Source organism: Acinonyx jubatus, chromosome A2, assembly GCF_027475565.1.
Source record: "Acinonyx jubatus isolate Ajub_Pintada_27869175 chromosome A2, VMU_Ajub_asm_v1.0, whole genome shotgun sequence".
Lineage (NCBI taxonomy): Eukaryota > Metazoa > Chordata > Mammalia > Carnivora > Felidae > Acinonyx > Acinonyx jubatus.
Window position 1 is genome coordinate 139,921,309 of NC_069383.1, and position 15,730 is coordinate 139,937,038.

Here is a 15,730-nt window from a genome sequence, read left to right on the forward strand (position 1 = left end):
AGGCAGACAGTGGAGTGACCCATCTACACATGAAGAACACATCTACAAGTTACAGAATGCCCAGGATTTCTTACAGTCACCAGCAGCTAGGGATGAGCCACTGAACAGATTCTCCCTCAGGGCCTCCAGAAAGAACAAACGTTGCCAACACCTTGATTTAGTATTTCTAACCTCTAGAACTGTGAGAGAACAAATTCCTGTTGTTTTATGTCACCCGGTTTATGGTCATTTGTCACAGCAGCTCTGGGAAGCTAATACAACATTCTGGCCAATACTTGGAATTATAGTCAGCTTGCTTCACTTCAGCCATCCTGGTGGCTGTGAAATGGCATCTCATTTTGGTTTTAATTTATTAAATTCCCCTTATGGCCAGTGAAGTTGAGCACCATTACATATGTTTACTGGCCATTTTAATACCCCATATTGTGAGGTTTTTCTATGTTTTCTTTTTTAAAAAATATTTATTCATTTATTTTGAGAGAGAGAGCACATGAGTGGGGAGGAACAGAGAAAGGGGGAGAGAGAATCGAGCACACGAGTGGGGAGGAACAGAGAAAGGGGGAGAGAGAATCCCAAACAGGTTCTGTACTGTCAGTGCAAAGCCTGACGTGGGGCTTGATACCATGAACCATGAGATCATGACCTGAGTCAAAGTCAACAGGTGAACGTGTAACCAACTGAGCCACCAGGCACCCCATGGTTTTTCTATGCTTTCTTATAAAAGCTTTGTTTCCTTTAGATCTATAATCCACCTGGATTTGATTTTTGTGCATGGCACAAGGTTGTAGATGAGGCCGTATTCTTTTTTATTGCTACATTACAAATTACCAAGTTGAGCAGCTTAAAAAAACTCATTTATTAGCTCACAGTTCTATGGGTCAGGAGAGAGCTTACCAGAGTTCTCTCCTGAAGGTATCACAAAGCTGAAATCAAGGCATCAGCTGGCACTGATCTAGAAGCTCTGGGAAAGAATCAGCTTCTAAGCTTATTTAGGTTATTAGCAGAATTCAGTTCCTCGTGGTTTAGGACTGAGATCCCTGCTGCCTTGCTGGCTGCCAGCCAGGGGCTGTCTGCTCTCAGAGTCCACTGGCATTCCTTCTCATGGGGCCCTCTCCGACTTCAAACTAGCCATAGCACTGAATCTTTCTCATGCTTTGAACCCCTTCACTTTTTAATGTTTATTTTTGAGAGAGAAAAAGAGAGAGAGAGAGAGAGAGAGAGAGCGCGTGTGAGTGGGGAGGGGCAGAGAGAGAAGGAGACAGAATCTGAAGCAGGGTCCAGGCTCTGAATTGCTAGCACAGAGCCCAACAGAGGGCTCAAACTTGTGAAGTGCGAGATCATGACTGGAGCCAAAGTCGGATGCTCAACTGACTGAGCCACCCAGGCACCCCTGAACCCCTTCACTTTTATTTTTTTTTCTTCAATATATGAAATTTATTGTCAAATTGGTTTCCATACAACACCCAGTGCTCATCCCAAAAGGTGCTCTCCTCAATACCCATCACCCACCCACCCCTTCACTTTTAAAGGCTGATATGATTCAATCAGGCCTCCTTGGATAATCTCCTTATCTTTAGGTCAATTGTATACAACAGAACTATGGAAATGATTTGCCATCATATTCACAGTTTCTGGGGATTAGAGAGGTAGATCTTTGTGGGGCTGTTGTAATTTTGCCTACCAAAGAGGTCAAGATTAACTTTTTTTCCGGATGGATATCTAGTTGACACAGCCCCCTTTCCCCACTGCAAAGCAGTGCTACCGTTATCGTAATTCAAGAGACTGTATCTATGTGCATCTGTCACTGCGCTCTCCTGTCCCACTGGGTTTTTTTGTCCTTCTTCTTCCTCTTCTTCTTTTTTTTTTTTTATAGAGAGACAGAGAGAGAGAGAGATCTTGAGCAGGGGAGGGGGGGCCAAGGGAGAGAGACGGTGACAATTTTAAGCAGGCTCCACACTGAGCATGGAGCCCAATGCAGGGCTCGATTCCATGACCCTGGGATCATGACCTGAGATGAAATCAAGGTGCTCAACAAACTGAGCCACCCAGATGCCCCTTTCCTTCTTTATGCCCCTTTCCTTCTTTATGCCTTTTTTTTTTTTTTAACATTTATTTATTTTTGAGACAGAGACAGACAGAACATGAACGGGGGAGGGTCAGAGAGAGGGGGAGACACAGAATCTGAAACAGGCTCCAGGCTCTGAGCTGTCAGCACAGAGCCCGACGCGGGGCTCGAACTCACGGACTGCAAGATCATGACCTGAGCTGAAGTCGGCCGTTTAACCGACTGAGCCACCCGGGTGCCCCTCTTTATGCCTTCTTTACAAAGCCTGGACTTACTGTTGCTTTATAATTAGGTTTGACAGCTGGTCATGTAAATCATCTAGCATTGTTCTTCTTCAAGACTGTCTTGCTTGGGGCACCTCTGGGCTCAGTTGGTTAAGCATCTAACTCTTGGTTGTGGCTCAGGTCATGATCTCACGGTTCCTGAGATCAAGCCTGGTGTCGGACTCTGCGCTGAGAGGGCAAAGCCTGCTCGTGATTCTCTCTCTCCCTTCTCTCTCTCTCACTCTCTCTGTCTCTCTCAAAATAAATAAATAAACTTTAAAAAATGTTTATTTATTTTTGAGAGAGGAGGGAGCAGAGAGAGGGGGGGACAGAAGATCCGAAGTGGGCTCTGTACTGACAGCAGGCAGCCCAATGCGGGGCTCAAACTCATGAACGTGAGATCATGACCCGAACTGAAGTCGGACGCTCAACTAACTGAGCCACCCAGGCACACTGTTAAAAAAATTTTTTTAAAGAGAACAAAGACTCTTGCTCAACTGGCTCTTTACTTTTCTTTATACATTTAAGAAGCAGTTTATTAAATTACATTAAAAAAAAAAAACCCTGCTGGGATTTTAAATGGGTGTACATTGAATCTATACATCATTTCAGGGAAATCTGACATCCCTATGATAGAAAGTCTTTCAACTCACAAATACTGTCTACATCTCCATTACTTTAGGTCTTTCAGAATTTCTCTAGTACTTTGTATTTTTCTGTCCAGAGGCCTTCTACATTGTTCTTTAGATTTATTCTTAAGATAAATTCGGTATTCTATATTTGTTGATACAATGGTGATTAGTATCATTAAAATTTTTTTCATTTTCTATGTTTTTGTTGCTGTCATATAAGAATATAACTGATTTTTGTTTACTTACCTTATATTTAGCAATCTTGCCAAATATTTATTAATTCCAACAACTTATCTATAGATTCTTTTGTACTTTCTGTGAACACAATCACGTCATCTGCAAAAAATGTTAGTTTTCTTTTTCAATTCTTGTCCGTTTTTTTCTCTTATATTTATAATTCCTTATCTTCCTTTCACAACTGAGTTTCTTTGGGAAGTAAAAATCTTTAAAGATCTCTCCCTCCTTCATCCTGTGAACAGTCTTAATATTTGGCCTGATGAAAATAAGAGCTGTCTCTGATGTCACCCACAGTGGCCCCAGCCCCTCTAATTGTGGTCCTCTGCTGACTCAAAGCAAAGCATCTGATGCCTCCTACAGGGGCGACCATGGTCCACATCACTATGCAGACAGGCTCGTCATGCTCCAGGGACACTGAGTCATAGAGCTGTTCTGAAGACCAGCCATGGTCTACAGGGGATGCCTGTTCCTGTTCCCTAAGGGGCTCAGAAGACCCCAGGGAGAAGTCCAGGAGACAGCCTGCTGTGATGGTCACACCACACCCTCATGGGCATCTGGCAGGGCAGCTTGGGGTGTTTGGGACGCCTAGCTACCTCTACTGCCTGCTGTTCCTGTTCATGTAGTGACCCTGACAATTAACCTGGCTGACCTAGCTCTGCAGAGTGAATCCATCCGTGGTCATTATGGGCAGCTGAGCAGCTAAAGGCATTTGGAGAAATAACTGTGGTTAAGGAACATAAGTTCCTCACGGTAAAGCTGTTCATCCTATGACACCCACTGTGTAAATGTCACCTGCAATGAGGTGAGTTGAAGGAAATTGGCTGTGCATTTCGGTGGGGCGGGAGGAGCAACTCACAGGATTTCCAACAGCTCTCCGCAATGGCATCATGGGTTCTAGTACCATAATCACAACCCCCATGTTCCAACATGACCTGGCATGAACCAAAAGGTTTTCTAGGATTTTCATTCTCTCCAACCAGTTGGGTTTCTTCTTGGCCTGTGTGCCTGAGTGCATAAAATAAAGGGCAGCACTGTGTTTGTCCTCTGGCTACAGCTCTAAGCCGAGTGACAGGCATGAGCAGGCTTTAAGATCACATGCCTCTGCACTGTCATTTAATAAGAGACTGAATGTTCTGCTCTGTGGGGCCTCTCAGTGCTTTCCTGGTATTATTTGTTAATAAAAATGAATTATTTGCTATATGGCATTATTCGCAATAGCCAAAAAGTGGGAACTACACAAATATCCATTTAAATAGATAATATGTGTATAACCATACAATGGATAATTATCCAGCCATAATAATGAATGAAGTACTGATACATGCTACAACATGGATGAAACTTGAAAACATGCTAAGTGAAAGAAATGAGACATTAAGGGCCACAAGCTGTATGATCGCATGTATATGAAATGGCCAAAACAGGCAAATCCAAAGGGACAGAAAACAGTTACAGTTGCCAGGGAATGAAGGGACGGGGAAACTCTGAGTGACTGTGAACAGTTATGGGGATTCCTTTTGGGAAGATGAAAATGCTATGGAATTATTTGGTGGTAACAGGTACACAACCCTGTGAATAGATTTATATTTTTTTAAGTTTTTATTTTTTATTTTTTTTTTAGTAATCTCTATACCCAACGTGGGACTCAAACTCGCGACCCCAAGATCAAGCGTCGCAAGCTGTTCTGACTGAGCCATCCAGGCACCACAACGCTGCGAATATATTAAAACTACTGAATTATATACACTTTAAAATGGTGATTTTTATGTTATGTGAATTATAACTCAATGAAAAAGTGAATTATTTGCTATGAGGTCAAATGTCAAAATTATTCTGACCGTCTTGACCCTGAAAAGCCTTCTCCTTGAAGGAGTTTGGAGGTTGAGGGACTATGCGGCATGGAGTGGGATTTCTGCACGTGGTGGGTAGAATTAGCCTTTATATAATCACACCTCTGTATGTAGCCATATCCATGGTTACAGGCCACATCACCGAACTGCATTCTCTGCCTTGATTTAAGAAAGATGGCATTTGTGTGTGGAGGTCCATGGTGCCTCTGCAGGGCCACAAGGGGTACACGACCCTGGCCTCTCCTTGTCAGGGGTCACACGGGAGCCTTAGCCCCAAAGGAACCCTGCTGTCAATGCTGCAGGGCAATGGCACTTAAGTGGCCAGAATCTCAGCCCGTCATTGCAGAGGTACGTCCCGGGTGACCCTCTGAAAGGGTCACCACCACTGCACCCTCCTCCAAGAAGGAGAAGGAGAGCACGGGATGAAAAGCTCCCTTCGGTTCAATTAGCTTCTTTTCAAGGATCGGAGCCTGGCTGGCAGGCGGAAAATGCCACACGCTAATGAAACAAAAGGGAGCCGGAAAGGAGAGCAGATAAAGGGCACAAGCTCAACCTCCCTGCATTCTTTTCTCCGTGCCTGGAAGGCAATTCTAACCGCCAGGGTCCTGGTTAAATCTCCTTGTGCTTCACTTTTCCCGGCGGCACAGAGAGGAACCAGGTCTATTTCAGTACTGCCTTCGCCAGGGGACACACACCACTGGGCACGAGGGGTGATTTTATTTGGTAAATGGACCATGGCATGAAAAACCACCGAAGCACATCATGAGAAAGCAAATCTCCCTTCACTGTTAATCTTCTGATTCCATCAGTGAGGAAGGCTGTGTTCGGGCTGCCGTATCTTTCACACCTCTCTAGACTTTGTAACAAAGAGAAAGGAGTGGCCGTATTTTTGGCAGGGTAGAATTAAAACACTGTTTAAGGACATTGTGCTTATTTAATTTTTTAATATTATTTTACTATTTATGGCAAGTAGAGCAAACAGATATTTCTGCTTTACAGTAGTGATATTGAGATCACTCTTAAATTGATTTAAGGTAAAAAGAGGGACTTAACTCTAAAGAAAATACAAAAGGAAAGTAGAGATGTTATACAGATAGGACGAGAATCATAAAGATGGTACAAGGATGATAAAAATTTTGGAAACTTCTTTTTCTTTCTGTCACTTTACTAATGAACATGTTTAGAACATATCTAAAACCATTCTGTCCCACCCAGGCCATCTCCTTGGCCCTGGTCTTTCTAATTCATTTTTCAGTGCACATCTCTACACCTGTCAGGATACCACTGGGTTAGCATCCAATGGCCAAGATGGGGCACTGGGTGGCTCAGTCAATTAAGCGTCCGACTTTGGCTCAGGTCATGATCTTGCAGCTCATGGTTTGAGCCCCTTGTCAGGCGCTGTGCTGACAGCTCAGAGCCTGAAGCCTGCTTCAGATTCTGTGTCTCCCTCTCTCTCTGCCCCTCCCCCATCACACTTTATGTCTCTTTCTCTCAAAAATAAATAAACAAAAAAAATTTAAGAATCCAATGACCAAGAAAATATCAAAGGAGCTCCCATAAACATGCACAATTCTTGCCTGCAGACAGAATCAGTGACTTTGGGAGTGAGGGCAGCCTCCCAGGCAAAGATACTATCAGAAACCAGAAAGAATTTACCTGGTGAGGAGTTACCACCAATTCTTCAAGAATACTCCCCAAACTCAAAACAGGACATCTTTGAACTTTTCTGTATATTTGAAATAGTTCATGGTAAAATGTTGAACAACCACCACCACCAAAAGGGCAAAAGTCACCACCAGAGAAGATGACACTATTATTATGATACTCTTGAATACTTCAATTATAAAATTAACTTACCAGTAATAGATCTTTATCAGCGCTGACGGCCAAAGGAGAAATGAGGCCACAAATGCCAGGATGGGGAGGGCCAGCGTCCCACCTGCGATCACAAACATGTTGACCACATCAAGATCCATCCTGCTCTTTAAGGCTGGCAGACACCTGCAGGGCTAAAGAGAGTGACAGCATTGAAACTCTGTCTCAAGAGAAAAGGGGAAAAGGCAAAGTGGAAGAGAGAAGGACCCAGAATGAGGGTTAAAGTCAGGAGGAAACAAAAGCTGACCACGTGCTCAAAAAATCTAAATAGGCATAACAACTAAATATAATAAAGAATCCTTGAGAGGATCCTGAATTTTTTTTAAGCTATAAAGGATGTTGTTAAAACAAATGGGGGAATCTGAGAACAGATATGAGATAGCATTACTGTATCTGTGACACAATTCTTGAGTGTGACAAAATTGTGGTTACGTTTATACGTAGAAAATCTTTGCTCTTAGGAGACGTCTGCTGAAGTATTAAGGGGTGAAGAATAGTGATATCTGCTACTCAATGTTCATTTCTGCTACTCACTTTTAAAAATTGAGAAAAAAAGTCACTGGGGAAGGGGAAAAGAGAAAACATTAAAGCAAATGTGGCAAATGTTAACCTCTGGTGAATCCAGGTGAAGGTTACATGGTAATATTCTTCCAGCTTTTCTATAAGTTTGCAATTTTTAAAAATTAAAAGTCAAGGGGTGCCTGGGTAGCTTAGTCAATTAAGTCCTGCATCAGGCTCTGCACATCGGGCAGTGCACAGCCTGCTTGGGATTTTCTCTCTCTCCCTCTCTTTACCCCTGCTCCCCAATAAATAAATAAACTTTAAAAATAAATAAATAAAAATTAAAACTTAGGACAGAGAACCTAAAAGACAGACAGAAATGGAAACCATCTATGTGTGCGCGTGAATGCTACTATCACGGAAAGGATGTGTTAACAAATCAGTAACAGTTCATCTAAGGTGGGGAACTAGTAGCTGGGGTGTTAAGGATAGAAGGAAAACTTGTTTTTTTACCATGTACCTATTTAAACCTTTTGGTTATTATCACATATATGTATAATAGCCTATTCAAAAATAAGTCCCATACAATAAAAAGTTAAGAGGGAACAAATCAAAACGGTAGAATTTGCATTGTACTTTCTGAGGTCTTCTTGAAGACTAGATGAACACATCTGAAGGCTAGAATGGGAGCACCAGGAGGGCAGGGACTATCGTGTGTCCCCAGCTCCGAGAGCAGGTCTGACACAGCATGCAATAAATGGGAGTGACTATTCCAACAAGACTTTGTTAGAAAGAGGCTGCAGGCTCTTTGGCCTGCTGGCAGAAAGTGATCAACCCTTGGTATAGCACACCAGTCCTGTCAAACAGGCAGGGTGTTTTATTTCATTTTATAGGCTGGGAAAAGTAAGGCACAGAGAGGCTAAGTAACTTGCCCAAAGTCACTCAGCCGGTTGAATCAAGATTACAAAACAGGTTTCTCCTTGGACCCACCCCCTCTGCACCATGCTATACGTCGTCTAATTTTTTTTTAATGGCCTTTTTTTCAATCTTCATAAGCTCTCTGCTGTTAAATACCTACACTTGTCATCACTCCTAATTTCTCCATGAAGCTATGGCATCTCCATCTATGTTCTGTCCTCTACAAGGGGTTGGTGAAACAAGCCCCTCACAGTCTAGGGGGAAGTGGAGGAGACAGACGAATATATGGGTGGGTTAGATGGTTCTTAGTCACACGCACAGGCTCTTTGTGGGTACCATGCTGAATCTGCAGGAAGGAAAGCCCTCTCAGGGACAGAAGCACTGTCTGTGTTTCTGATTCAACTGGCCTCTCAGCTTCTCAATCACTATAAACACTTTTCAGCACACTTAAGTCACTGGCCTGTTTTCTCCTAGAACTAGAGCTCCTTGAGGGTCAGGCCAGTCTGTATGTTCTTTCTCAGCGCCCCAAGAATAGTACAGGACACAAATACGGTGCAAATGAATGAATGAAAAACTAAGTTACAAAATGGGCTCAGTCCTGTTTGTTTTGGGGACAGTCAACCATTCCCAATGATGCTGTAAGAGAGCTGACTTTTTCCTTTCAGTAATTACAAAACTCCCTGGAGGAGTCACCTATTTAACGCAGGGTACAATTCACCATGCTAAAAAGGCCTCACTGTCAAGGGGTAAGCAAATTACTTTCAGACTGAAGAGAATTTTAGAAATCTGTTTGAACATTGGTCACAAAAGAGTCAATGAAAATAGGAACTGTCACCTTCAAGAGGACTTTTCCAAATCACACAAAGTCCCTAAAAACTGCTGAGGGTTACTATGAATTCCGATTCCTGAGCTGCAGGAGGTTAATTACGTGATGTTCCTTTTGACTAGGAACTAGAACATTTTATGCCCAAAGCCATTATTTCACTGACCCTGACACTGGGGATGGTAGCCCCAAGGTCTAATCATCAAAAAGAGGCATCATGGCTTTGCCAATGACTGTTATGGACCTCTCCATCACTTTGGGGGAAAGTTTTATCTGGCTCCACCTCCCATTTAATTGCAGAATGAACTTCAATTAGGAGTTTTTGTAGAGCCTGATCAATTAAAGAAAAAAATTTTTAACATTTTATTTATTTTTGCAAGACAGAGAGAGACAAAGCCTGAGAAGGGAAGGGGCAGAGAGAGAAGGAGACATGGAATCTGAAACAGGCTCCAGGATCAGCACAGAGCCTGACACGGATGGGGCTTGAACGCATGGACCGTGAGATCATGACCTGAGCAGAAGTCAAATGCTTAACCCACTTAGCACCCAGGCACCCCTAGCCTGATGAATTTAGTAAAGGCATGGACTTATAGAGAAGCCTGTTTTACACTTCCCCTGAACAGGTCAAATATGGACAGGCCCTGGGTGAAGAAACTAATGCTTGCTTGCTTGCTTCCTTCCTTCCTTTTTTAAAAACGTATTTATTTTTGAGAGAGAGCATGCATAAGGGGGGATGGGCAGAAAGAGAGGGAGAGAGAGAATCCCAAGCAGTCTCTGTTTTGTTAAAGCAAAATAAACGGTGAGATCATGACCTAAGCCGAAATCAAGAGTCGGTCGCTTAACTGAGCCACCCAGGTGCCCCGAAACTAATGCTTTCTGACTCTTCTATACACATAGTATACATAAGGAGGAAGTGATGATCCCTACCTCTGCATCATCCTTCATTTTAAAGAGGACTTACCCCAGCCTTTCTTTAAAAAGGAAGCTCTCCTACCCTGCTGAGGTTTGTTTATAGGATACTCTATTGTACCCAAAGGAGAGTCTGGAGACAGGAAAACTGAAACCTTGTGAACCTGGAACCGCCAATGACTGAAAGTCAACTAAGGGGTGGAGAGTGGAATTTCCCAAAGGATGGGACCCATACAATTGATGTTTGCTTGCAAGATGACGTTAGGGAGCAGGAGAATACTGAATAATGCTCAGGGCTACACAGCATTAACTGGGTAACATAACACTGACATGCATACAGAGAAATCAGCTTTCAGTTCTTATTCAGTTCTGTCTAGGTCAAAGAGAAATTCTCAGTATGGTGTTATTAAACACCTCTCTAAGCCTTCCCCTCCTGCAAGCAACAGTAACTAGCTACTTAATAACATGGTTTCTTTGTGTTGATTTTTTTCCCTCCCTCCTCTTCCTTCCTTCCTGCCTTCCTTATTTTTTTTTAAGATCTAATATTAAGCCCTTCATGAATGGGCCAGCATTCCATCTAGCAAGTAGAGGGATGCTTTCAATTTATGAAAATTAATTTTTAAAATTAAGTTAAAAGCAGTCAATTTAAAGAAAAATGCCAAGTAGGCGATATATAGGTCTGGTGAAAATCATAATGGTGACACATGAATGGCTCGGGCGCCAACCAGGCTGAGGGGGGGGCACATTCCCGCTGCCTCTCTACCAGGAAGAGAGCTTGGTTTCCTCAACTATTAAATAAGAACACTCATCCAAATCACCTCTTCTGTCTTCTCCTACTCAGACTTAAAACATTTCTCAAATTATACCAGGCAATTAAAGAGTAGGATCTGGCTTGCCCCCTCAAGAATCTTACTCCTTGTTACATGTTCCCAGAACCTAAAACAGTACCAGGCAAATATCTGTGGCTTGACAATGCTTATTGCCTGAATTCTTGAAAAAGATTGAAAAAGAGAAAAAAATTGCACGCATTTTATGTATCTGTTGTGTGAAAGCAAGGCACCCCAGTGTTATGGACAATGACCTCTGTGGCCTTGTGGCACAGAGCGAAGAGAAGCTACATTAGGAAGAGAGCTGTCCGTTCTGACACCAGGGAGAGTCACACAGGCTCACAACCCAGACTGAGCCTGCCATCCGGCCTCCTCCTGTTAGCATCCAAGCTGTGCATGTAGGGCCTGTATCTCTGAACACAGGGATGAAGACTGATTGGATAGAGGAGACACCAGTGGATCCACATAAACAAACATTGCATCTCAAAGTCCCTCGTCTGGGGGCTAGGAGTAAGGCATAATGTGTCACGACTGTCTTTTCACATTCTCACTGATTTGGAAAACTGGGAATCCTGAGTTCTAACACCTTAATCTCAGGGTATAAAACCGAATTCCAAGAGAAAACAGAATGTGAGACACTTTCAAAGAATCTTGCCTTTCCCTAGATATTTTACTCATACACCATCAAGTCTGACAGACTAAAGTTCTGGTCTCTTCAAAATAATGATTATTGTAACAACAATAGCAACAATAATAACCAGGACCATCACAGCCAAAGATACAAGACTGACAACCTCCACCTATTAAATAACTACTGTAAACCACCTCCACCTATTAAATAACTACTGTAAACCACGCCCCACACAGGCAGTTCATATACATCCTCTCATCTCATCCCTCACAACATTATGAGGTAGAAAGCATTTCTCCCACTTTATTTCTTAATAAGTATTTTCTTATTTGTTTGTTTATTTATTTATTTATGAGAGTGAGTGGGGGAGGGCAGAGGGAGAGAGAGAATTTGAAGCAGGCTCCACACTCAGCATGGAGCCCGACACAGGACTTGATCCCACAGTCCTGGGATCATGACCTGAGCCAAACCGACTGAGCCACCCAGGAGCCCCTCTCCCACTTTAAAGATGGAGAAACTAAGGCTTAAAGAATTTTAAAGTGCCCCACAGGTCACCTGGCTGGTGAACAGAATGGTCTTTATTTCAAACCAATCCTACAGATGTCCCTGGTTCATGCTCTGTTGGTTTTCTCTCAGGGTTTTCTGGCTGCAGGATTCACTGTGCATCCACTATGCACAAGGCAGGGGGTCCAGTGTCCCCATTGGCGCTCTTTGCACTTCTCTAGAACTGTTTTAAGAGCAAGTAACATGCTAACTTTATAAGTTACCCGTTAACTTATTACCCTATTCCTGCTGGTATCTTTTAAAAAACTTCCCAGTGCTGCTTACAATTTTTTCCCTTAATTCAGCAATATGAAAATGCCTTCTCCAATGTTTTCCATTAGGGAAATACTAAGCTCCTAAAATCTGAATATACTATCCAAGCTCTTAAAGATTGTTCCATCTACCCAACGCTGCTTTCTGAAACTAGGCCCTTGTCAAGATAAACCAATCCTTCAAAACTATCACTAATGATCAACAGTTAGAAAAAATACAAAGATGTTAAGATCCTCTTACGTGGAAGCCCCAGGACTGAGGACACAATAATTCAAGAAATGGCCAGTTCTAACTCTTATCGTACATATCATCTTCATCCTGGAAGAAAATCACACTGAAATTTCCCACCAAGCAGTTAAGCTTGCTGAGGCATCACTGAAAGTGTGGCATGACCCCCAGGAATACTGCTGTGAGGTGCCCAACTCTGCCCGCCTCAGTCTGGCTTTGCAGCTCTCACAGCCCTGCTGTTGAAACCAGCATGCGGGGCCTGGATTCTGAGATGTTCTCCTCTCTCTCCCCCTAGATATTCCCATGGTGCTCTCCTCACTCTCTCCATTGGATATTCCCACGATGCTCTCCTCACTCTGTCTCCTGATATTCCCATAATGCTCTCCTCACTGTCTTCCTCGGACAGCTCTCCATCCCTACATCCTCCTCCACCATTCCCTTCCTCGGGGAATTCCAAACTCAACATGCCTGGCCAGTACCCCCTTCCAGACTTTTCCAAAAGCCTTTTGACTACCACATGACTCAGAAGTCCCACATCTCTCCCCCTTCTCCTGATTCATTCATTTGTGCCCATCCATCTAGCTTCCCAGACTGTGATACATCTTTCACTCTTCCTATGTCCCCCTCCACTCCTGTTAATGCACAGGTGGAGAGGTGCCAGCACTGAAGCCAACTTGTGAGTCTAGACAAACTATGCCGTTCAATACATGACTATTTAAATTTAAATTAATTAAATAAAATTCAGAGTTCAGTTCTACACTCACACCTGTCACATTTTAAGTGCACGGTAGCCACACAGGAAAAGGAGCTGTCCATATTGGACAGCACAGCTTTAGAGGGTCTATACCCCTGAAAGCCTCTTGCAACCAATTCCTTAGGCCAGTCTGGTTCCACATTTACTAGGAATGTTGGGTGGGAAGAAAAATTCCCACTGGGTGTGAGATACCAGGTGTGAGACAGATCACAGCTCCCTCAGCCACCACACTGGGTCCGGGTCATCCTTTCTTCTTGCTCCCATTCTGTCACATCCCTAACACTAGTTGCCAGGGGAATCTTCACAACTCACATCATGCATTAGGCTGCCCAGGTCTAATGTGAACTCAGACTACTTGATATGATCCCAACCCAACTTCCTGGGCCAACTCCCACATCTCTGCCTGCACCCCAAATAACCAACTCCTGTCCCCACGCCAGCCCTGCACAGCCTCATGCTTTGTCTTTCCCCAGGCTGCCCCCTTCATGTGAAACACTCCCATGTCCTGGCTGCCAGATGAACCTCTCTGCCTCTCTGCCTTTGGGGCTGATTCGAGTATCACACTCCCCAGGTGTGCATCTTGGTTCCCAAAGGCTCAGTTCTTCTAGACCTCCAAGCTTCGTACCTTGCTCCTGGCACACTCTGAGAACTGTCCATAGGGGGCTTCTGGGTATGTATCTAACCTGCAGGTGCCCAATCTCCTCCCCCCAGACCACTGAACCAGAGAAATCACCACTGCAGGTTGGCCTGGAGAGGGGTTTTTGGGGGGCTTATAGAGGAGCCTCAGGCTCTTTAAGAGCTGCCTTCTTTCTTTCTTTTTCTTTTCTTTTCTTTTCTTTTCTTTTCTTTTCTTTTCTTTTCTTTTCTTTTCTTTTCTTTTTTCTTTTCTTAAAGCAACAGTGTTAAAAAGCCATACTCACTCTTCAAAGAACACAGCCTTCTTTCCCAACTGCTCCTGGCTCTGGCAGAAGCTGAAAATGAGATTCTGGAATCACAAGAAAGAAAATGACAAAGCATTAAATCGTAATGAGAAGGTAAATGAATTGCTAACAGCCAGAAAATTGCTGGCTTCACCAGAGACGGCGCGATGGCTGGCATGGCCTTCTCTCCTCCTGGGCACGGGCACAGGTGTGGCTTCATAGCCCACCTTGTGTTTGGCTCACCTACCCCAATTAAGAAACCAGCACAAAGGGCAGGGCACAGCAGATAATGAGCCAGGCCTAGGAAGCCATGAAGGAGGTCAAAGAAGAAATGTGCAGTGACAGGACAGAGCTGGGAGTGAGTTGGTGACTCCTGGACTGCAGTGGGAGAAAGGCAAGAAGCAGGGTGTGTGTGGGTGGGGGTGTGGGGGTGGGGGGGGACAGGCACACTCAGGTGAAAGGGGGCTCTGAGACCTACAAACGTAACTAAGACCCCCAAAGACTAAAACTTGCCTTCTCCCTTCGTCATTAGGGTTTCCCTAAAAGTTGTACTTAGGAAGGAATGAGAAGGGGCGCCCGGCTGGCTCCATCGGTAGAGCATGTGACTCTTGATCTCGGGGTTCTAAGCTCGAGCCCCACACTGGGTGTAGAATTTATTTAAACACTTTTTAATTAAAAAAAAGAGGGGTGTCTGACTGGCTCAGTTGGTAGAGCATGTGACTCTTGATCTCAGGGTTCTAAGCTTGAGCCCCACACTGGGTGTAGAATTTATTTAAACACTTTTTAATTAAAAAAAAGAGGGGTGTCTGACTGGCTCAGTTGGTAGAGCATGTGACTCTTGATCTCAGGGTTCTAAGCTCGAGCCCCACACTGGGTGTAGAATTTATTTAAACACTTTTTAATTAAAAAAAAGAGGGGTGTCTGACTGGCTCAGTTGGTAGAGCATGTGACTCTTGATCTCAGGGTTCTAAGCTCGAGCCCCACACTGGGTGTAGAATTTATTTAAACACTTTTTAATTAAAAAAAAGAGGGGTGTCTGACTGGCTCAGTTGGTAGAGCATGCGACTCTTAATCTCAGGGTTCTGAGTTCAAGCCCCAAGTTGGGCATAGAGCTTACTTAAAAATAACATAACACAACATAACAACATAACACAGCATAAAGAAAGGAATGAGAAGGTGGCAGCCAGGGAACAAATGAGGATAATGTTTCTACCAGAGTGGCTGCTAGAGGGACCCCACAGCTCAAAACCAGGGCTGGAAAGGGAGACACAGTGCCAAGGCACCATGGCAGAAGAGTGGGAAGGTAAATCCACACAACCCCTGAATTATTTCAGAGGAGTCAAAGAGTTAAACCTAAAAAAGTAAAATAAAACCATGGAAGTTCTGTAAGACAACATAAGAACTCTGTTTGAAAATATCTGAGCAGGGAAAGTCTAAGTAAGATAGAAGGTCCAGAGGCCATAACAAAAAGATTAACATGT

At 43.7% G+C, this 15,730-nt stretch overlaps 1 protein-coding gene across 3 annotated transcripts in view; it reads right to left on the minus strand.

Annotated features, from left to right (window-relative positions):
• ABHD6 (abhydrolase domain containing 6, acylglycerol lipase) overlaps nt 1–15,730 on the minus strand; it is a 54,090-nt gene that overhangs the window by 26,875 nt on the left and 11,485 nt on the right. For all 3 annotated transcript variants that reach the window (XM_053219171.1, XM_053219170.1, XM_053219172.1), the window contains exons 2-3: nt 14,250–14,314; nt 6,905–7,056 (exon numbers count right to left, since the gene is read on the minus strand). In XM_053219171.1, the coding sequence (XP_053075146.1) occupies nt 6,905–7,023 (119 nt within the window). In that variant the 5' untranslated portion in view covers nt 7,024–7,056; nt 14,250–14,314. The remainder of the gene's footprint in view (nt 1–6,904; nt 7,057–14,249; nt 14,315–15,730) is intronic.